The 16055-nt window shown below is 48.1% G+C and overlaps 5 protein-coding genes across 11 annotated transcripts in view; 3 read left to right on the plus strand and 2 right to left on the minus strand.

Moving 5' to 3' along the window:
- Positions 1–3346, plus strand: part of LOC121588154 (axin) — a 31468-nt gene extending 28122 nt beyond the window's left edge. The window contains exons 5-11 of one of the 2 annotated variants that reach the window (XM_041905798.1): positions 462–590; positions 891–1002; positions 1102–1236; positions 1317–1536; positions 1609–1927; positions 2019–2300; positions 2389–3346. In XM_041905798.1, coding sequence (XP_041761732.1) covers positions 462–590; positions 891–1002; positions 1102–1236; positions 1317–1536; positions 1609–1927; positions 2019–2300; positions 2389–2515 — 1324 coding nt within the window. In that variant the 3' untranslated portion in view covers positions 2516–3346. The remainder of the gene's footprint in view (positions 1–461; positions 591–890; positions 1003–1101; positions 1237–1316; positions 1537–1608; positions 1928–2018; positions 2301–2388) is intronic. The other variant, XM_041905799.1, reaches the window with a different exon arrangement.
- A 1981-nt stretch (positions 3347–5327) lies between these two features.
- LOC121589210 (60S ribosomal protein L32) lies at positions 5328–6481 on the plus strand. The gene is made up of 3 exons (XM_041907941.1): positions 5328–5416; positions 5855–5955; positions 6076–6481. The coding sequence occupies exons 2-3, from the start codon at positions 5863–5865 to the stop codon at positions 6385–6387; spliced, it is 405 nt and encodes a 134-aa protein (XP_041763875.1). The 5' UTR covers positions 5328–5416; positions 5855–5862; the 3' UTR covers positions 6388–6481.
- A 352-nt stretch (positions 6482–6833) lies between these two features.
- Positions 6834–7825, minus strand: LOC121589209 (DNA-directed RNA polymerase II subunit RPB7). The gene is made up of 3 exons (XM_041907940.1): positions 7640–7825; positions 7078–7536; positions 6834–6998 (listed from the first exon to the last, which is right to left on the minus strand). Exons 1-3 carry the CDS (start codon positions 7649–7651, stop codon positions 6948–6950), a joined length of 522 nt encoding a protein of 173 aa, XP_041763874.1. The 5' UTR covers positions 7652–7825; the 3' UTR covers positions 6834–6947.
- A 337-nt stretch (positions 7826–8162) lies between these two features.
- On the minus strand, positions 8163–12233 carry LOC121589208 (small G protein signaling modulator 3 homolog). Its single transcript, XM_041907939.1, has 3 exons — positions 11929–12233; positions 11691–11854; positions 8163–11615 (listed from the first exon to the last, which is right to left on the minus strand). The coding sequence occupies exons 2-3, from the start codon at positions 11745–11747 to the stop codon at positions 9267–9269; spliced, it is 2406 nt and encodes an 801-aa protein (XP_041763873.1). The 5' UTR covers positions 11748–11854; positions 11929–12233; the 3' UTR covers positions 8163–9266.
- Positions 12234–14134: 1901 nt separating this feature from the next.
- The window catches only part of LOC121589207 (serine/threonine-protein kinase minibrain-like), a 55462-nt gene continuing 53541 nt past the window's right edge, over positions 14135–16055 (plus strand). For 3 of the 6 annotated variants that reach the window (XM_041907933.1, XM_041907931.1, XM_041907938.1), the window contains exon 1: positions 14135–14346. The gene's annotated coding sequence lies outside the window, so the exon portion shown is untranslated. The other 3 variants (XM_041907932.1, XM_041907934.1, XM_041907936.1) reach the window with 2 other exon arrangements.

Here is a 16055-nt window from a genome sequence, read left to right on the forward strand (position 1 = left end):
TTTCTGTCTGTCTGTCTGTACGCGATACCAACGAATGGTGTTGTGTGCGCTCTTTCATACTTCTGATTTTACGATTCGGTTCCTCCCCTTTTTTTGGTGCTGGCCGGAACCTTCCATATTTTAAATTCTCCCCTACCATTAATGCTCTCTTTCGTGCGTATACACACATTCACGCAACCATACTGCACACACTCCCAATGCACGCTGTGCATGTCCTGTCTGCAAATGGGCTATTGCTGGATATACTCTGCTATGTGCGGATGATTTGCCGTCGGGAAAATGGGTTTGCTAATTAATTTGCCTGATGCGCGCAAAACACAACCCACCACCCACACTTTTCTCCGATCGGATCTGATCCCTTTTCCTGTCTGTCCCTAACCTTCTGTGTGTTCCGAAACACTGTGAAACTCATCAAATAAAAAAAAAAAACCAATCGCCATCCCATCCCTCACCGCATGCAGACCACGCGGCTACTCCGTGTACACCGCCTATGCATCCTATAATCCGGTGTCGCGGCGTGACTCAGAACTGGCCAGTCTGAGCTCCGGCCGTACCGATTCCGATACGATGTCGCTTTCGAGCATCTCCACGTAAGTTATGATTTGTTTTATGTTTCTTTAACGTTTTTTTGTTGTTCATCATTTATGTAGTTTTTCGTTTGTTCTTAACATTATACTTTGTTTTGATTTCATTTACGTGTAATAAAACATTAAAATGACTGATTTTATTGGAATCACAATGATGGATAGTTAGCCTTCCTGTGCAGCAGTTAACGTTTGGTTAACTGTAGAATAACATGAACCTATCACAACCCTATCGATGCGTCTGCAGCAACTGTTTCTTCTATCGTGCTCTATCTTTTAACACTGCTTTACCACTCCACTCCACAGCGATGGTCGGCCACATTCGCAGCGAAAACATCACCATCATCATCATTCGTCGATAGAGCGAAGAATGATGCGTGAAAATGCCTTAACCAACGAAGAGGTCGATACGTTTGCGGTACGTACGGGATCCTCTAGCAATAAAGGATAAATCGATCTCCCAAGCTGTCGGTGTGTAACAATAAACTCATTGTTTTTTATTGTGCTTAAATTGTAGATAATTCCACGCACCCACCGGCACACGCAAAAGCAACCGCCGCCGATGGAGTTTGCCAAGATTCTGATCAACAAGCTGGAGTGTGTGGCCCGCGAACAGGAGAAGGATGAAGTGTTGTGCAAAAAGATGCAGGAGGTAAGAGAGCAAGCAATGATTGGCGTTTTTTTAATGCATTCTTCTAAGCCAGTCCTTTCTATGCTGCAATCAATGTTTAGGCCGAACTGTCCGATCGATCGCAGAACAAGGTGCTAGCGGACGCGATCCGGCAGAAGCTGCAGGTGGACGACGACAACGATCAGGACATTCTGGACCAGCACGTGTCGCGGGTGTGGTCCGACCTGACGCCCAGCCGGTCGCCCGGCACGATGTCACCCTGCCCGCCGAACATGATCGGTTCCCGCTCGCGTCGCCATGAGTTGGCCAGCTTTGGAGGAGGTACAATGGCGTTTTATTTCGCCCGCTTAGCATAAAACTAAACCGTTTCGTGTTCTTTCTCAAACCCCGCAGCACAATCATCGATGCGGCATTCGAAATCAATGCCGGAAGGGCATCCGCTGATGGGGCCGCCGATGCAACCGATGACCATGCAAATGTCGTCCGGTTCGCGCAAGCTGGCCAACAAATGGCCCTCGGTCAATACGGACAGCGGTATCAGCCTGTTCTCGACCGACACGCTCACGAAGCACAGCAGCAGCGGCGGTGGCAGTCGGGGCGAGCTAAGCCTCGGCAGCAGCTCGCGCCCACTGTCGCGCACGATGCATTCGGACATGCACACGGCAACACTGCTGCAAGAATCTAGCCGCCGATTGGAGGACGAAACGCGACGGTATGTGTTCCTTGTTGTTCGTACGCGGATCAAAAGAGGGTTGGTTTTAATCTTCCTTTCTTTGGCTTTTTCGTCACTTAACTCGCTTCAGATCGAAACGCTACCAGTACCCGCAGCAGGCCAGTGCAATACAGAGCATGCCCTTACCGCCGGTACCGTCGATGACGTCGTCGGGCAGTTTCGGTAGCAGCCTTCCGCCGGCCATGCCGCCACCGCCAATCCCTGCCAAACCGAGCCAGGCCCCGAACGAGTTTACCATCGTGGTGTACTCGTTCTGCGACGAGGAGGTCCCATACCGGATAAAGATCCCCGGTACGCAACCGCCAACGCTGAAGCAATTCAAGGACTACCTGCCCAAGAAGGGAAACTATCGGTAAGCTTCGAACTGGGTTTAGTATGATAATTTATTACATCCTTTTTTTTTTTTTTGCTTGTTTGCTCTGTTTGTCTCCGCCCTGCAGATTCTTCTTCAAAACGCGCTGCGAGGACCTGGACAATCCTGTCATACAGGAGGAGGTGAACAGCGACAGCGAACCCTTGCCACTGTTCGAGGGCAAGGTGATGGGTACCGTAAAACCATCGGAATAAACGACGCCCGTTCGACTACTTCTCCCCTTCTGCTCCACGTGCACTGCAAAAGTGTGCCTTGCGGGTAGTGTTTTGGGGCCAGTTGTGTGGTAGGTTAGTCAGCCCAGCGCCCAGACAATGCTACAGTACGCAGAAGATAAAAGTGTAAGGCTTCCATTAGCATTTATTTTAGGGTCGTAGCAAAATGTGTCGACGGGTTCGAACAAATGGCAATTCTCATTTGGGGCACCCATACAGGCTTCCACAAAAAAAAAAAAACAAATACAAAACAAAATTGAAACATATTAACCACAGGGTCGCGGAAAAAAGGCACTGCTAAATCTAGTAGAGACACGTATACATAATGCCAAACGTGCCTTTTTTTATAATACATACACTCACATCCTTACCAGACGACGAAACTACGAAAAAAAGAGCAATCATTATTTAGCAGCCAACGTTTGAATGTTAAAAGGCTTTCTCTTTTCCCATTTTTTTGCAAATAATTGGCATATTAATTTCATTTTTAGAGTAACAAAACAAAACCTAAATTGTAAGACTAGTAGAGTGACGCAAAGTGTGATTCAAACGCGCGCGCAAAGCAAAAAAACATCAAACGGCACACGACTGATTTGACACGAGCAAACGAAATCAAATTTGAATGTATCAGTATTTTAAAGCGCGTCTAATGATATGGTGTTCTGGCAAAACGAGGGAGCAAAACAACAGGGAAGCAAATGTAAGGAAAGAAAGTGAATAGATAATTAGACACATTTTCAACTACATCACAAATTATTCGTCAAAAAATTATAGTTTTTCTAAAGAAAATTAAAACCATTTAAGTGCGTCGAATAGAAGAGTCAATGCTGGTGATGGCGAGGTGCGGTTGTGGGGCAGTTTTGGGTTTATTTAGCAAAAACGGTTATGCAGCAAGCCGGGAGGAGTAGAGACCACCGCTCCTCCAGCAACACTTAAAATTGTCACACTATCACACTACAATCGTTTTTAGTGGTAAACAGGCGAATAATATGACCCCCGGACGCGTTGAAGGTCGTGCATAGTAGGGTATAGCCGGAATAGAGGTAGTTAGTTGTATTATGTACATTGGTTATTAGGCTCCTCTGTTCGATCCGTTCTCACCAAATAACGTACACAGATGTATATAATTTCACGCGTTGAAATGCGTTAGTCACATACAGTAGTTTCAATGCGATGCTGTCGCCATCACTTCAGGAACCATTGCATTCAGCAATGGATCTACAACGAGATGTGTCTACAACCGCGTGTCAAACGCCGCCACCACTTCACCTCTTTAGGTCAGTCCGTAGGCCTTACCTTAGAAGCGAGTTAACTGGGAGAGAGTAAAACACAGTGTCCACTAGGGGGCTGAACGATCGAATGAACGGATAATAAACGGCATCGAAAACGATCGATACGATAGGGTAAAACAATTTAAAGCGTTAAGTACACAGAGAAAAGGGGGAGGGGGGGAGAGAGAGAGAGAGCTATATATATATATATGTATACATGCACGTATGTATATTTATAAGTCTAGTATGTATACATTAATGCAATAGAGAAACGCGGATTAGATGGTAATACAAAATATAATTGCTTATTTAAAATGAACAAATTCTCCTGTATTGTCTTAATGGAGTATATTTTAGATGTGAAATTGTTTATTAGACTCATTCACCGATGTGCAAACAGTAGTAGAATGTCGATTAGCCGGGCAGCTCGGGACTGGACTGGTTGCCAGTTATCGATTTCCACGGATAATGGCCCAAGAAATGTCAAATTCATGTAAAAATTACAGTCTTTTTCTTTGGCACAACAACCGTTGTCGGTCAAGGTCTGCCTTGTACCCACTAGTGAAATGAGCTTGGCTTTCAGTGACTTATTGTTACCATAGCAGGATAATCAGTCCTACGTATGGGAGCACGGTCCATTTGGGGCTTGAACCCATGACGGGCATGTTGTTAAGTCGTACGAGTTGCCGGCTGTACCACCAGACTGACTCGTTTTACAGTAGACCGTCAATTATCCTGGGACGGATTATCCGGCGGGCGGCTTAACCGTGCGCATGAATTTGACAGCTTCAATATTCGTGAAAATGTGCAGCGATAGTGAAGTTAATAAAAAAAAATTGTACAGCTATCCAGTGTCTAGTGACATGTTCGAACTTCAATTTAGATCAAAAACAATTGGCAAAGCTATAGTTTACTGATTAAAAATATTCGAACGATGAATTATTGATTGGTTCAAAGTGAATTGTTAGTTTAAACAGTGAATTTTATAATTTTTTTATGAATTTGACATTTCCTGGACCATTATCCGTGGAAATCGATTAACCGGCAATCATCCGGTCCCGAGCAGCCGGAATAATCGACGATCTGCTGTATAAAAATAACTGGGTGAACCAACAATTCACTTAGAATCAATCGATTAAGAATATTCTACTAATGATATTATTTTAATCAATAAAATTAGGTTTAATAACTGTTTATGCACACAAATGAAGCTCAAAAATATCACCAGACGCTAGAGACCTGCAAAAGAAAAGATAACCAATTTGACTATCGCTGCAAAGGTTCACCACGATTGAACAACTGTACAACTGTACTCTTATTCACAAAATTATTCTGCTAGGCTGCACATATTACTCATAAAAAATCTAATTTCGCCACAACCACTTCAAAGCAAACCGAAAATTCTTTTTTTTTCCACGGAATTCCGTTGGAATCGTGTGTACACGCCCATATACAACTGTCTCGTTGAATCGCCGTCAAACAGATCTGTCAAAAAAGTGCCCGGTACTGCCAACTTGAAGACATGACAACCCTGTCCGAAACGTCAAGAGCCCTTCTTTTGGATTGTTCTTCCACATTGAACGATCTGCCGCGTGTTGTGCTCCGATAAAATGTAAGGAATTTTCTGTGGAAAAGTGTTTTCCCTGCCAAAATTTTTCATCGCCAATTGCTGTGTGCAGTCGCTGGAACACGAAACTAGTGCCGAAAGTCCAATGCGCATCATGGTGTGTCTGTAATGTCGGTTCGAAAGTGTGATGTTTACTCCTCACCACCGGACACCGCTGACCAACCACCACCGTGTGCATGGTGTGCTTGTTGTGTGCCGTTCACCCAAGTGACCGATTGCATTGGTGCAGCTTGGCGATGCATTGGAAGCGGTTCCTAGTTTCGGTCCTGCAACTGCTGCTGTACAGCAATGCAACAGAGAAATCGAAACACATCTGGCTCTGTGGAAGATGCAGACGAACGCACTGGGTGCGTGCGGTGAAGGATGTGAATTCTAACCTCATTTTTCCGTTCCCGTTCCCGCTGTGATATGTTTTCCTTTCAGAAGCAAAAATGGCCGTGCGACCAGCGTATAAGCCGAAGATTGTGAAGAAGCGGACGAAGAAGTTCATCCGCCACCAGTCGGATCGCTATGATAAACTCGCTGTAAGTAGCCTTAGCCCACATACGCCATCCGGATGTTTCTCTAGTTGCGCGTACCTGTGATGGTTGTTAAACTTGTGTCTTGCTTTCTTCCGTTCCCTCGCTCGATCGTGCTTGCTGTAGCCCAACTGGCGCCGGCCGAAAGGTATTGACAATCGGGTGCGCCGTCGCTTCAAGGGACAGTACCTGATGCCGAACATCGGTTACGGTTCGAAGAAGTCCACCCGCCATATGCTGCCGACCGGATTCAAGAAGTTCCTGGTCCACAACGTCCGCGAGCTGGAGGTGCTGATGATGCAGAACCGTGTGTACTGTGCCGAGATCGCGCACGCCGTGTCGTCCAAGAAGCGCAAGGCTATCGTCGAGCGTGCCAAGCAGCTCGCCATTGCCGTGACGAACCCGAACGCCCGGCTGCGCGCCCAGGAGATGGAGTAAGCCCTGGTGCAAGCGGTTGGGGCTGGAGGTGTCCCTCCCTTGCTGGAGGTGCATCTACTCTTCTTCTGTACACTTGGGTCGTCTGTCTGCGGAGTGGAGCTATACCGTGTTTTGGTGTTGGCGGATGTTTAATTATACTTTCTATGGAAGAAAGCATCCGTTTTGAGAAGTAATAATAAGAGATATTACGCTTAAAACGGCAAATTTGCGTGTTTTATTGTAGGGGGGAAACGGGACGTGAAGAAGTGAAAGAACGGCATGTATATGAATTCCGGATACACATAAGCCGGGCCCAGTGGGTCAGTTTCGGTTGCGTGATGTAGGCCGGCATGACTACGTAGACCATCAGGCCAAACTAGAAGGGTTAGTACCCTTGTTATTCCATCAACTGATGGTTCTTTTCGATTGTCATCCAAATTCGTATTATCAGCCAAGCAACTCTTACGTCCGTGCCGTCATTGTGCTACATATATTTGTACCTTAACATTACACACACACATACACTCTTCTTAAATAAATCTCGTCATCAATTCATCGCGATTGTTCGAAAAATCCAACGCTTAACTGCCCACCAGTCCGAGATAATCGTCCATCAACGTTCCGATCGCAAACTGTAAATGAACAAGAACACACAATTAAGCTTCCAACTCATACCACAAAGGGTCCATTGTACTCCACCCCAATACTCACAATACCGGTGGCATCGACACGCGTTCCGACGATCTTGAGCCGTATCTTGTCCTCGGCCGCAATCACGCTCTCGCCATTTATCGCCCGATAGCACGGCGGGGCCCCGTTCGGGCAGAACTGCATGTCGGCCGGAATCGAGTGGTGCGAGATGAAGCAGGACAGTGGGCCAATCTCCGCAAACATGCCCACCTTGTTCACCTGCTTGACGGTCGCATCCAGCACCTCCCCCTTGAACGGCCGGAACACGATCGCCTTGTACTTGACCGGGTACACCACAAAGCCCTGGCCCGGCTGTATCGTGCCGGATCCGATATCGTCGATGGTCGTGACGGCAATCACAAACCCGTACTTGCCGGTACACGTACCCTCGACCTCGGTGTACAGCTTTTGCTTGACCGTTTCGATTAGCTGCGGCCCGAAGTACCGTGGGTGCAGCAGGATTTCATGCTCCAAGGATATCTGCAGCAAGCGGTGAGCCCCGAGTACGCCGCGAGAACGAAAGGGAACAAATGAACAACGGGCATCACCCAAACCGTTACAGACAGCGTTCTGCTTTACTTACGTGATAAAACATTCTGCGGTGGCAAGGGGTACAAATCCTGGAAAACAGAAGTACGGGCTTCCTTTTTGGTTTATGTTTTGAAACCCACGGAAACCGCTTATGTTTGACAAGCGGCAGTGGAACGTAAATACACGCCGCTGCCGCCTTCGATGTTTTCGCAGTGTTGCCAAGAGCTGCTGTATGTGTGTCTCCACCGATGCCGTCAACGGACAGGCACTGTTGCACTGTATACACGGTATGCTTTTTTAAAATATGGGCATTAAACCGTTTAAAAAATAGTTTCGCGTGTCTACTATGTAACTTCTGTTTGGATTTAAAATCTAAATGGATTTACAAGCTCTGTGTTCTAACCATGTTTTTGAATTAACTGAAATAATCATCAGTCTAAACTTTGAAAAATTAATTAAATAACGATTTCTGCTTTAAGTTGAATTCAACGACCAAAGACACGTGTGTCTCTCCCGGACCACCGGTGTGTTCGGATTGTATGCTCAACCGTCCAACTTTCACAAAGCACCCGCACTGACCAGAATGGAATTTGTTTTTATTCAGTTTTGCTAGTGTGTATAGTTGCAGAGTCATATACATATAGTACTTGTGTGTACAGTTTTCTCTTTGTCTGTATATTTGATTTTCCTTTTTCGCGTTTGGTTTAGAAGGCAGAGAAGCACTTAAATATTTGAACTCTGTACTTTGTCAATGCGTATTAGCAGCATTAACCGTATTATTGTTGTAATCATACATCATAAAATACACACTCACACGCACGCACATCTATATATATAAGGTATGGAATAGTCGAATAGTTTACCATCTTCGTCTAGCTACGGGGGTTTTTGGGTTTTGATTGAAGCCATGTTTTACCGATCAGCATTGGAACTGATTGGAATGATGCAGGCCGGTCAGAACAGAACAAAGAAGCTCTTTTTTCGGCCGGTTGAACACGAAACGTCGAACCGATTGTACAACACTACAAACACACCATTTCAGTTACACACGCTCAAGTGCTTGATAAAATAAAACCGCTTCTTCTTGCTGCTATAAAAATAGAGTTAAAAATAGTGATATAAAATAGCAAGTCTTGCGACATTTAGGGGAGGGGCCGTATTTTAAAAGCTCACATTTACGGTTCTTGCCGTTTCTCCATTGCCGAGCTTCTGCTTTTGCTTGTGCTGAGCAGTTAAAAGTAGAAAGTTGTAATTTGTAATACTGTTATTGCGTATCGAAAATAAGGAAACGAATCAATAAGCAATCACTTTTTTTGTTTTTGTTTAAAAACATAACTAATTAATAAAAATCAACGATATTCTCATGCTGTAACAACTTAAACAAAACGGGGAGACTGGGGAAGGTAAAATATCTTACGCTAAAAACAAAAAAAAACAGACAGATTGTGAGAGGATGTGACCAACGGCACGGGACGAAAGAATCCATCCTCGCTGGTACAGAAATTCAAAGCAAATGTTAAAAATTAGCTAGCCCACTACACAAACACAAACACACACACACACATTGCTACTCAAAAACGAAAAGAAAAAATAAAACATTGGATTAATCTCACATTGCACAGGCAGCGGGGATACAGGGGCGGACAGTCACGAGGCAAACCGGCCAGCCGAACGGGCAGTTAGAGATCCCACGAGAAGAGATGATGCTTCACCAGCATATCGCGCACACCGTCCTTGAGCGGTTGGCTTTGGACGGCTTCCCGCTTCGCCGGCAGCTCCCAGTTCGGGTTCAGGTTGAAGGCAAACTGCGACAGCAGCCGCAGCTCGCACTTGATCTGCACCCAGCCGGGCGAGTAGACGAAGCTCCACGGCTGGTACCACTTCTGCACGATCTCGGTGCAGCTGCAGAGCGCCTCCAGCCACAGGTGCAGTACCTGCTCGTTCAGCCCGAGACAGATCAGCGACCGCAGCTTCACGTCCATCTGTGCGTGGGCCGCATCGTGGCTCTGGTTGACCGACTGCACGCAGCGGTACAGCAGCTCCTCGGGCGTCAGCACCTTCCCGTCCTCATCCAGCCGGTACGTTTTGCACAGCACCAGGCGCGAGTACACCGACTCAAAGTCCTTCTCGACCTCGCGCGTCGCCGCCTCCTCGATGAACAGCCACGGGTGGCACGGGCCGCCGAGAAACGAGGGCCGCTTCATGCCATGCTCCAGCACCTGCTTGATCGTGGGGGCCAGCGTACCGCGCACCAGATCCGTCACCGTCTCCGAGATTGCGTCGTCCCCGGCGCAGCTGTACTGCTTGCTCCGCTCGTCCAGCAGCTCCACGAACTTGGCCGGAAACCAGCCGCGCAGCCCGTTCAGCTCACCCACCCAGCAGTGCTCGTCCTTCTGGCTCACGATCGTGATGATGTCGTTCTTCCGGAAGCCCAGCTCGTCGTCGTCGTGCCGCTCGAAGTCGTGCAGCGCCTTCGCCCGCCGGCTGCGCGTCCGCGACACGTTGATGTAGTTCTCGTGGTCCTTCGCGTGGCTGTCCATGCCGTAGTCCGCGACGAGCTTGATGTGTGCCGCCAGCTTCGGCTCGATGGCGAGAAAATGGCGGGCCACCTTCAGGATCGCTTCGCGCAAATCCACCAGCTGCTCGGTCGTGCGTATGTTTTTGCACTTCAGCTCGTCCTCGCCTTCGGCCCCGCTGCCGAACAGGATCGTCTGCAGCATGGATTTGGACTTTTTCATCTGGCGGCGGGCGAGCTGCTGCTTGGGCAGGTTAGCTGCCGCCTCCGGATTGCCCACCAGCCCACCCTGGTCCGCCATCAGGTAGGCGAGATGGCGCCGGCGGTGCGTTTCAATCACCATCGGCGACAGCGAGCCACCGACCTCGAGCGACACCGCAAACAGATGCTCCACGTCGTCGATGTCGCCCGGCAGATCGGACAGCGAGTTGAAGATTTGGGCCGAATTTTCCAAATTTTTCACGCTCGGTTCTTTGATCTTGAGCAGACCCAGCGTCAGCTGGAACAGCACGATCGAGCCGTCGTAGAAGAACCAGTCCCAGATGCGCAGCAGTATCTTCATGTGCACGACGCTCGCGAACAGCGTCAAAAACCAGTGCAGCGTAATGAGCGACAGCTCGATGTCGTGGCTTTTCAGCGTGTCGTCCACCGCCGACAGATAGTTCCCGATCAGCGTCTGCATGACGCGCTGGTCGGCCTGGATGCCGAGCAGCGTGGAGGAGTAGTAGGACGCGGGCAGCAGGTCTTCCACGATCGTGGCCATCATCCAGAAGGCATCCTCTTCCTCGAGCAGCAGCAGCAGCGAGGCGGCAATGACGCCCGTCCCCTGGCAGTAACCGATGTCCGGATACAGCCAGGCGATCCCGCGCAGAATGCGGCGCAACCGCGGCACACCGGTCCCGTTGAGCGAGCTGAAGCACGCGTTCGTGGGCATGATGCGCAGCAGATCCTTCTCGATCTGCTTCGACGTCATGAGCTGATCGTTCGAGGAGGCTTTCACGATGTCCTGGTAGCTCGTTTCGGACTTGAGCTTCTTCTGCAGCGCCCCGGACAGCCGCATCCACATCTGGGGGCGCAGCGAGTGCGGAATGCCGGCGCGCACCATCGAGCGGAGCTTTTCCGTGCGGGGCAGTACCACGTCAACGCTTTCCCACGTCAGCTCGGTCGCTTCCTTGTTGTGCGAAAACTCCAGATGGGCAATCCACTGCAGCCGCTGGGCCGGATCTTCGATGAACGGTATGCTTAGCAGCTTGTTGGAACTCTGCTCCGGACCGTCCTCTTCCTCCACCCGGAACCCGAACTCGTCGAACCGATAGTCGGGCTGGTGGTTCGGCGGTTCGTCCGGATCCGGTTGGCCCAGCTTCGCCAGTATGTCCTGCGGCCACATCGACGGCGTGAGGGCGGAAAATGGACCACCCGCGGTAGGGCGAACGCCTTCCGCGATGTGAAGTCCTCCGAGGGCCAGTTCCACCATATCGGTGTCGTCTTCCGAGTTGGCCGTCTCGAGCTTTCGCTGCGGGAAACGAAACGAACAACATCAATTTCAGATAAGACAGATCAGTCCATTGTGCTAGTGTTGTAGCCGTACCATATGTTCCTCTCTGCCAACGTAGCCTTCATGGTCGCGTGAACCGAAAAACGACATTGTTTTCACGGAGCTGTGAGGAGGCTTTTCCTCGGACACGCACTCGATGTTGGACGCAGTAGCCTCGGGAGCCTGAAACGCTGCGGTTCCCAGAGGGTTTCGTCGCGCTAGGTCGGAGAAAATTGCACCAAAACACTACGCTATGCACATACGGAACGAGTACATCACACCAGTTTCTCACCCTTTTCCACCAACCCTCCCACGACGACGACGACGACTACGACAGCAGCAGCAGATTCAAAACAAAGTTCTTCAACCTATATCCAGGGGCTAGCAACATTGGTTTGCGGGTAACGGGGAAAAACCTGTGATTATACGAAGCTGGGGACATTTGCTTGAAAATGAAGTTAACCACGAACAGTAAATTTTCAAAAAATACACTTATGTCTGCTAAAAACACTAAATATACGCACAAAAGGTGACTATTTGCTTTAAAAAGGTGAATATCGGTAAAAAGTGATGTTGCACACCTCTGATCCTTGGACGGTGCCTAGTGGTTGGATATGACCAGTTGACAGTTTTCTCATTTTACGATGGCAAAACATTTTTTCGAACATGGTTTTCAAACTACAGTTGGAAATCCCAGCAAAAATCGATTTTTTTGGGTAATTGGATAGTTTGAATAGAGTTCCAAAACAAATGAATAAATATTTCAGAAAATGATCCTTGTCAATGGCAATCAAAAAATATCATATTCCAGGCCACCGGGTTACCCGGATAGCCAGCGACTTCAGAGGTTTATAACTTTTGAATGCGCAATCCAATGTCGATGCAATATTCTGAAGAAAACTAAATAAACTAATGCAGTTTCTATACCTGTGTATAAATTGGTTCGATATCATTTTTAAGCCAAAGTTTTTAAAAGATTTAAAGTTAAAAAAAAACTTAAAAAACTATGTTTTTCGGTAGTTTACTAAATTTTCACAGCATAGTGGCTCTTGAAGTTTTGAGAAATGTATATTAGGCCGAAAATACACGGACCGGAATTTCGCGGCCGCGGAATTCCGCTTGCTAAAAAATGTATGGATATGACAGTTCGGGAAAGTTGCCGTTGACACTTTGTATATGGGGTTGACAGCAGGGGGAATTCCGCAGCCGCGAAATTCCGCCCAAGCGCCACAGATTAAGCTTAAACGACTGGAAAATTGAATATCCATAGGAAAAAAATGAAAGCTTCACAGCTTCATTGGTTTGATCAATAGATGGCGTATTACAACTCATCATTATATTGCTATCCTTTTCTTGCAATGTGTTTCGACAAGTTTCATCTTATAATGACCTATATAGCCTTCTAACTTTCTGAGCAAAAATCTATATGAATGGTCGTGTGATCAGATACGTGGGTATCCACACCAACGACCATTACTCAAATCTCACTTGCTTCAGTACTGGTGGTTTCCGTTGGAGTTTAGTATTTAAACAATCGTATCGCCGTTCTAGTTCTAGCGATGCATAACTTCAATGCGAAACCATACAACAGTACAGAGGAAATGAGAAAGCTCTCCTCCAAGCGAGGAAGCTCCACAGGTTGGGTATCCCACAAACAGATGGCGCCACCAGCTTTTTTGCTATTTTTAGAATGCATGAGTCGTTTGCCGTCTGCTAAACGAAGTCTTTCTATATTCCGTTTAGGTAGAGAATTTGAGGCGTTTAGAAGCCGTTTAGTGGTCGTTTAGTGGATTTGTGGCACTTGGGGACTCATGCATTCTAAAAATAGCAAAAAGTTGGTGGTGTAATTTGTTAGTGGGATAGCCACACAGTGGAGCTTTCTTTGCTTTGAGAGCGTTTATCTTGTACGGTTGCATGGTTTGGATTGTGTGGCATTGAAGTTATGCATCGCTAGAACTTAAACGGCGATACAATTGTTTTTATATTAAACCTCCAATGTAAACCACCATCCATACATTAATAGATGAAGTAAGGAGAAATACATTGCAAGAAAAGGACAACAATATAATGATGAATTGTAATACGCCATCTATTGAGCAAACCGGTGAAGAAATAGAGCTTTTGTTTTTTTTCTACGGATATTTGATTTTCCAGTCGTTTGAGCTCAATTTGTGGCGTTTGGAAACCCACTGTAAAGCCACTTTAAAACCACGTGGGTTAATGGTGGTCGATTCAGTCGTTAACCCACCAGATTTTTCAACAATCAGAGCTGTCAGTTCCAACCAGATGTATTGACCTTGCCCACATTTAACTCACCTTTTCCAAACATGGCTCATCAAACACCTTCGCCGGGCCGGTCGCATTTGAACCAAATACCTTTGCGATGAGATCGTTCACGAGCTCGCAACGATTTGCTTGTCGTGCCCTGTTTCGATGTTCGAATCCGACATTTTCGGCGTAGCTCGTCGGGTGGTCGGAGGGTGCGCGTTTACATTAACCCGCCCCGGGTTCAATACTTGTGCTACCGAGCCGCGCCATCTTGTTGAGAAAGATATACACACGGACGCGAATCGTGAGCAGTACCTCCGGACCGTGGAAGATTGCGCGAAGAAAAGCGGTGGCCGAGCCTGCTGTGTGCTGGAATTGTTATTCCAGTGAAGATTTAGTGAAACCGCTTGTGGAAAGCCAACAAGCAACCCGACTGACAAGTGTAAGTGAGTGGGATTAGCAGCGGCACCACCAGCAGCACCAGCAGCAGTGGCAGCAGCGTGCCGAAAATTTTCACCCCGCAGAACTAGCACATCCCGTTCAGCTCTTTTTTCTTCACCTTTCCTCGTTCCATTGGCTGCTGCCAGCCTGCCTGGCTGCCCGTCTGTCTTCCTGTCTGGTCCTGTGCAGCAGGGTAATGTTTGCAAGAATATGATGTTGTGACGACGGTGCGAGGGGTGCGTGTGTGTGTGTGTGTGTGTCTGCACATGTGTGCACGTCGGTGTTAGTGAGAAGAGAAAGGGCTTCATCATCACTGCTGCCCTGTGTACGGTGTGCGTTTGTGTGCGCGCGCGTGTGTGTGTGTGTGCGTCTAATTTGGATGCTGGTGGATAAGCCCGTCCACGCTCCGTGTGTGTTGCACAGGCCGCGGCAGTGAAGTGAAGTAAAACAAATTTTGCCCGTGGCACCACACACAATCGGCCCTGCGAAAATTACCCCCAACCAACGGTACACGTACGGCGAGGAACAGAAAACAAGAAAAAACAACGGAAGAAACAAACGCATGTGAAGCCTTGTACCGGACAGGGGGCGGTCGAAGCAAGCCGTCGTCATTTGCCCCCGTTCAGGAAGGATGGGGAGAGGGTGCTTTTTTTGCACACACCGTGAACATTCCGCATCGCACCGTGGGATGTCATTGGGTGTGTGTGTGTGTGTGTGTGTGTCTGGTGCGCCCAAGTGAATGGTTAGTATTGGAAAACGGCGAAAATCGAATCCATGTTTCTTAAATTAAATAGTTTGCAAAGGCAGTACGTGTGTGTATAGGTGTGTGTGTGTGTGTTGCTTGCATTTCATGTTGCGTTGGGTAAGTGCTGCCAAGGGGTGGGGGATAAGGGTTAAGGGAAGAAAGCGACTGCTGCTATGACAGATGTGGAAAAAAGCAATAAGTTTTTTTTTATTTTTGCGGTGGGCTCAAACACAGCAACGTGTGCGTGAAATATGTGTGCATGTATGTGTGTGTGTGAGTGTGTGTGCGCGTGAAGAAAATGCAATTTGAACTGTCCACCGTGAGGCGAAGTGTCCCACAGTATGTTTCGGTCAGTTCAGTTCACTTCCCCCGCCCCTCACCTCTCTGGGGAGGAAGTAGCGAATGAAAAAGAAAAAAAAAATAGCCAATGCGTTGCGTTGATATGTGTACCATGCAAGTGTGTGCGTGTGCGTGTGTAAATATAGGAGCGGAAGAGAGGAGAAGCCGGCGGATGTCTGCTGCTGTGCTGCAGCAGGGAACACTGGGAAGGAAAGGGGTGGGATTTTGACGGTGAGCGCGGCAGCAGCAGCAAGAGCGTGTGTGCGCACGCTTGCCGTCTGTCGGGCTCTCTCTCTCTCTCTCTCTCTCTCTCTCTCTCTCTCTCTCTCTCTCTCTCTCTCTCTCTCTCTCTCTCTCTCTCTCTCTCTCTCTCTCTCTCTCTCTCTCTCACACTCTCTCTTGCTCGCTCGCGCTCACTCTCTTGGGTGTGTGTGTGTGCTCAGTAAAAACCAACTGTAGCGAATTTCCTCCCCCTATCCACCCCGCATTCCCCAAGGTGCTACACACTGCGCCACACGTATAACCAAAAAGAAGAAGACAGCAAACGGCCCTCTTATCCGGCGCCCTTTCGTTTGCATCACCTTCGCTTGGGTTGGGTGTGGGATGGGCGGTGGTATTGCTGGAGG

Source organism: Anopheles merus, chromosome 2R, assembly GCF_017562075.2.
Source record: "Anopheles merus strain MAF chromosome 2R, AmerM5.1, whole genome shotgun sequence".
In the NCBI taxonomy this organism is placed as follows: Eukaryota; Metazoa; Arthropoda; class Insecta; order Diptera; family Culicidae; genus Anopheles; species Anopheles merus.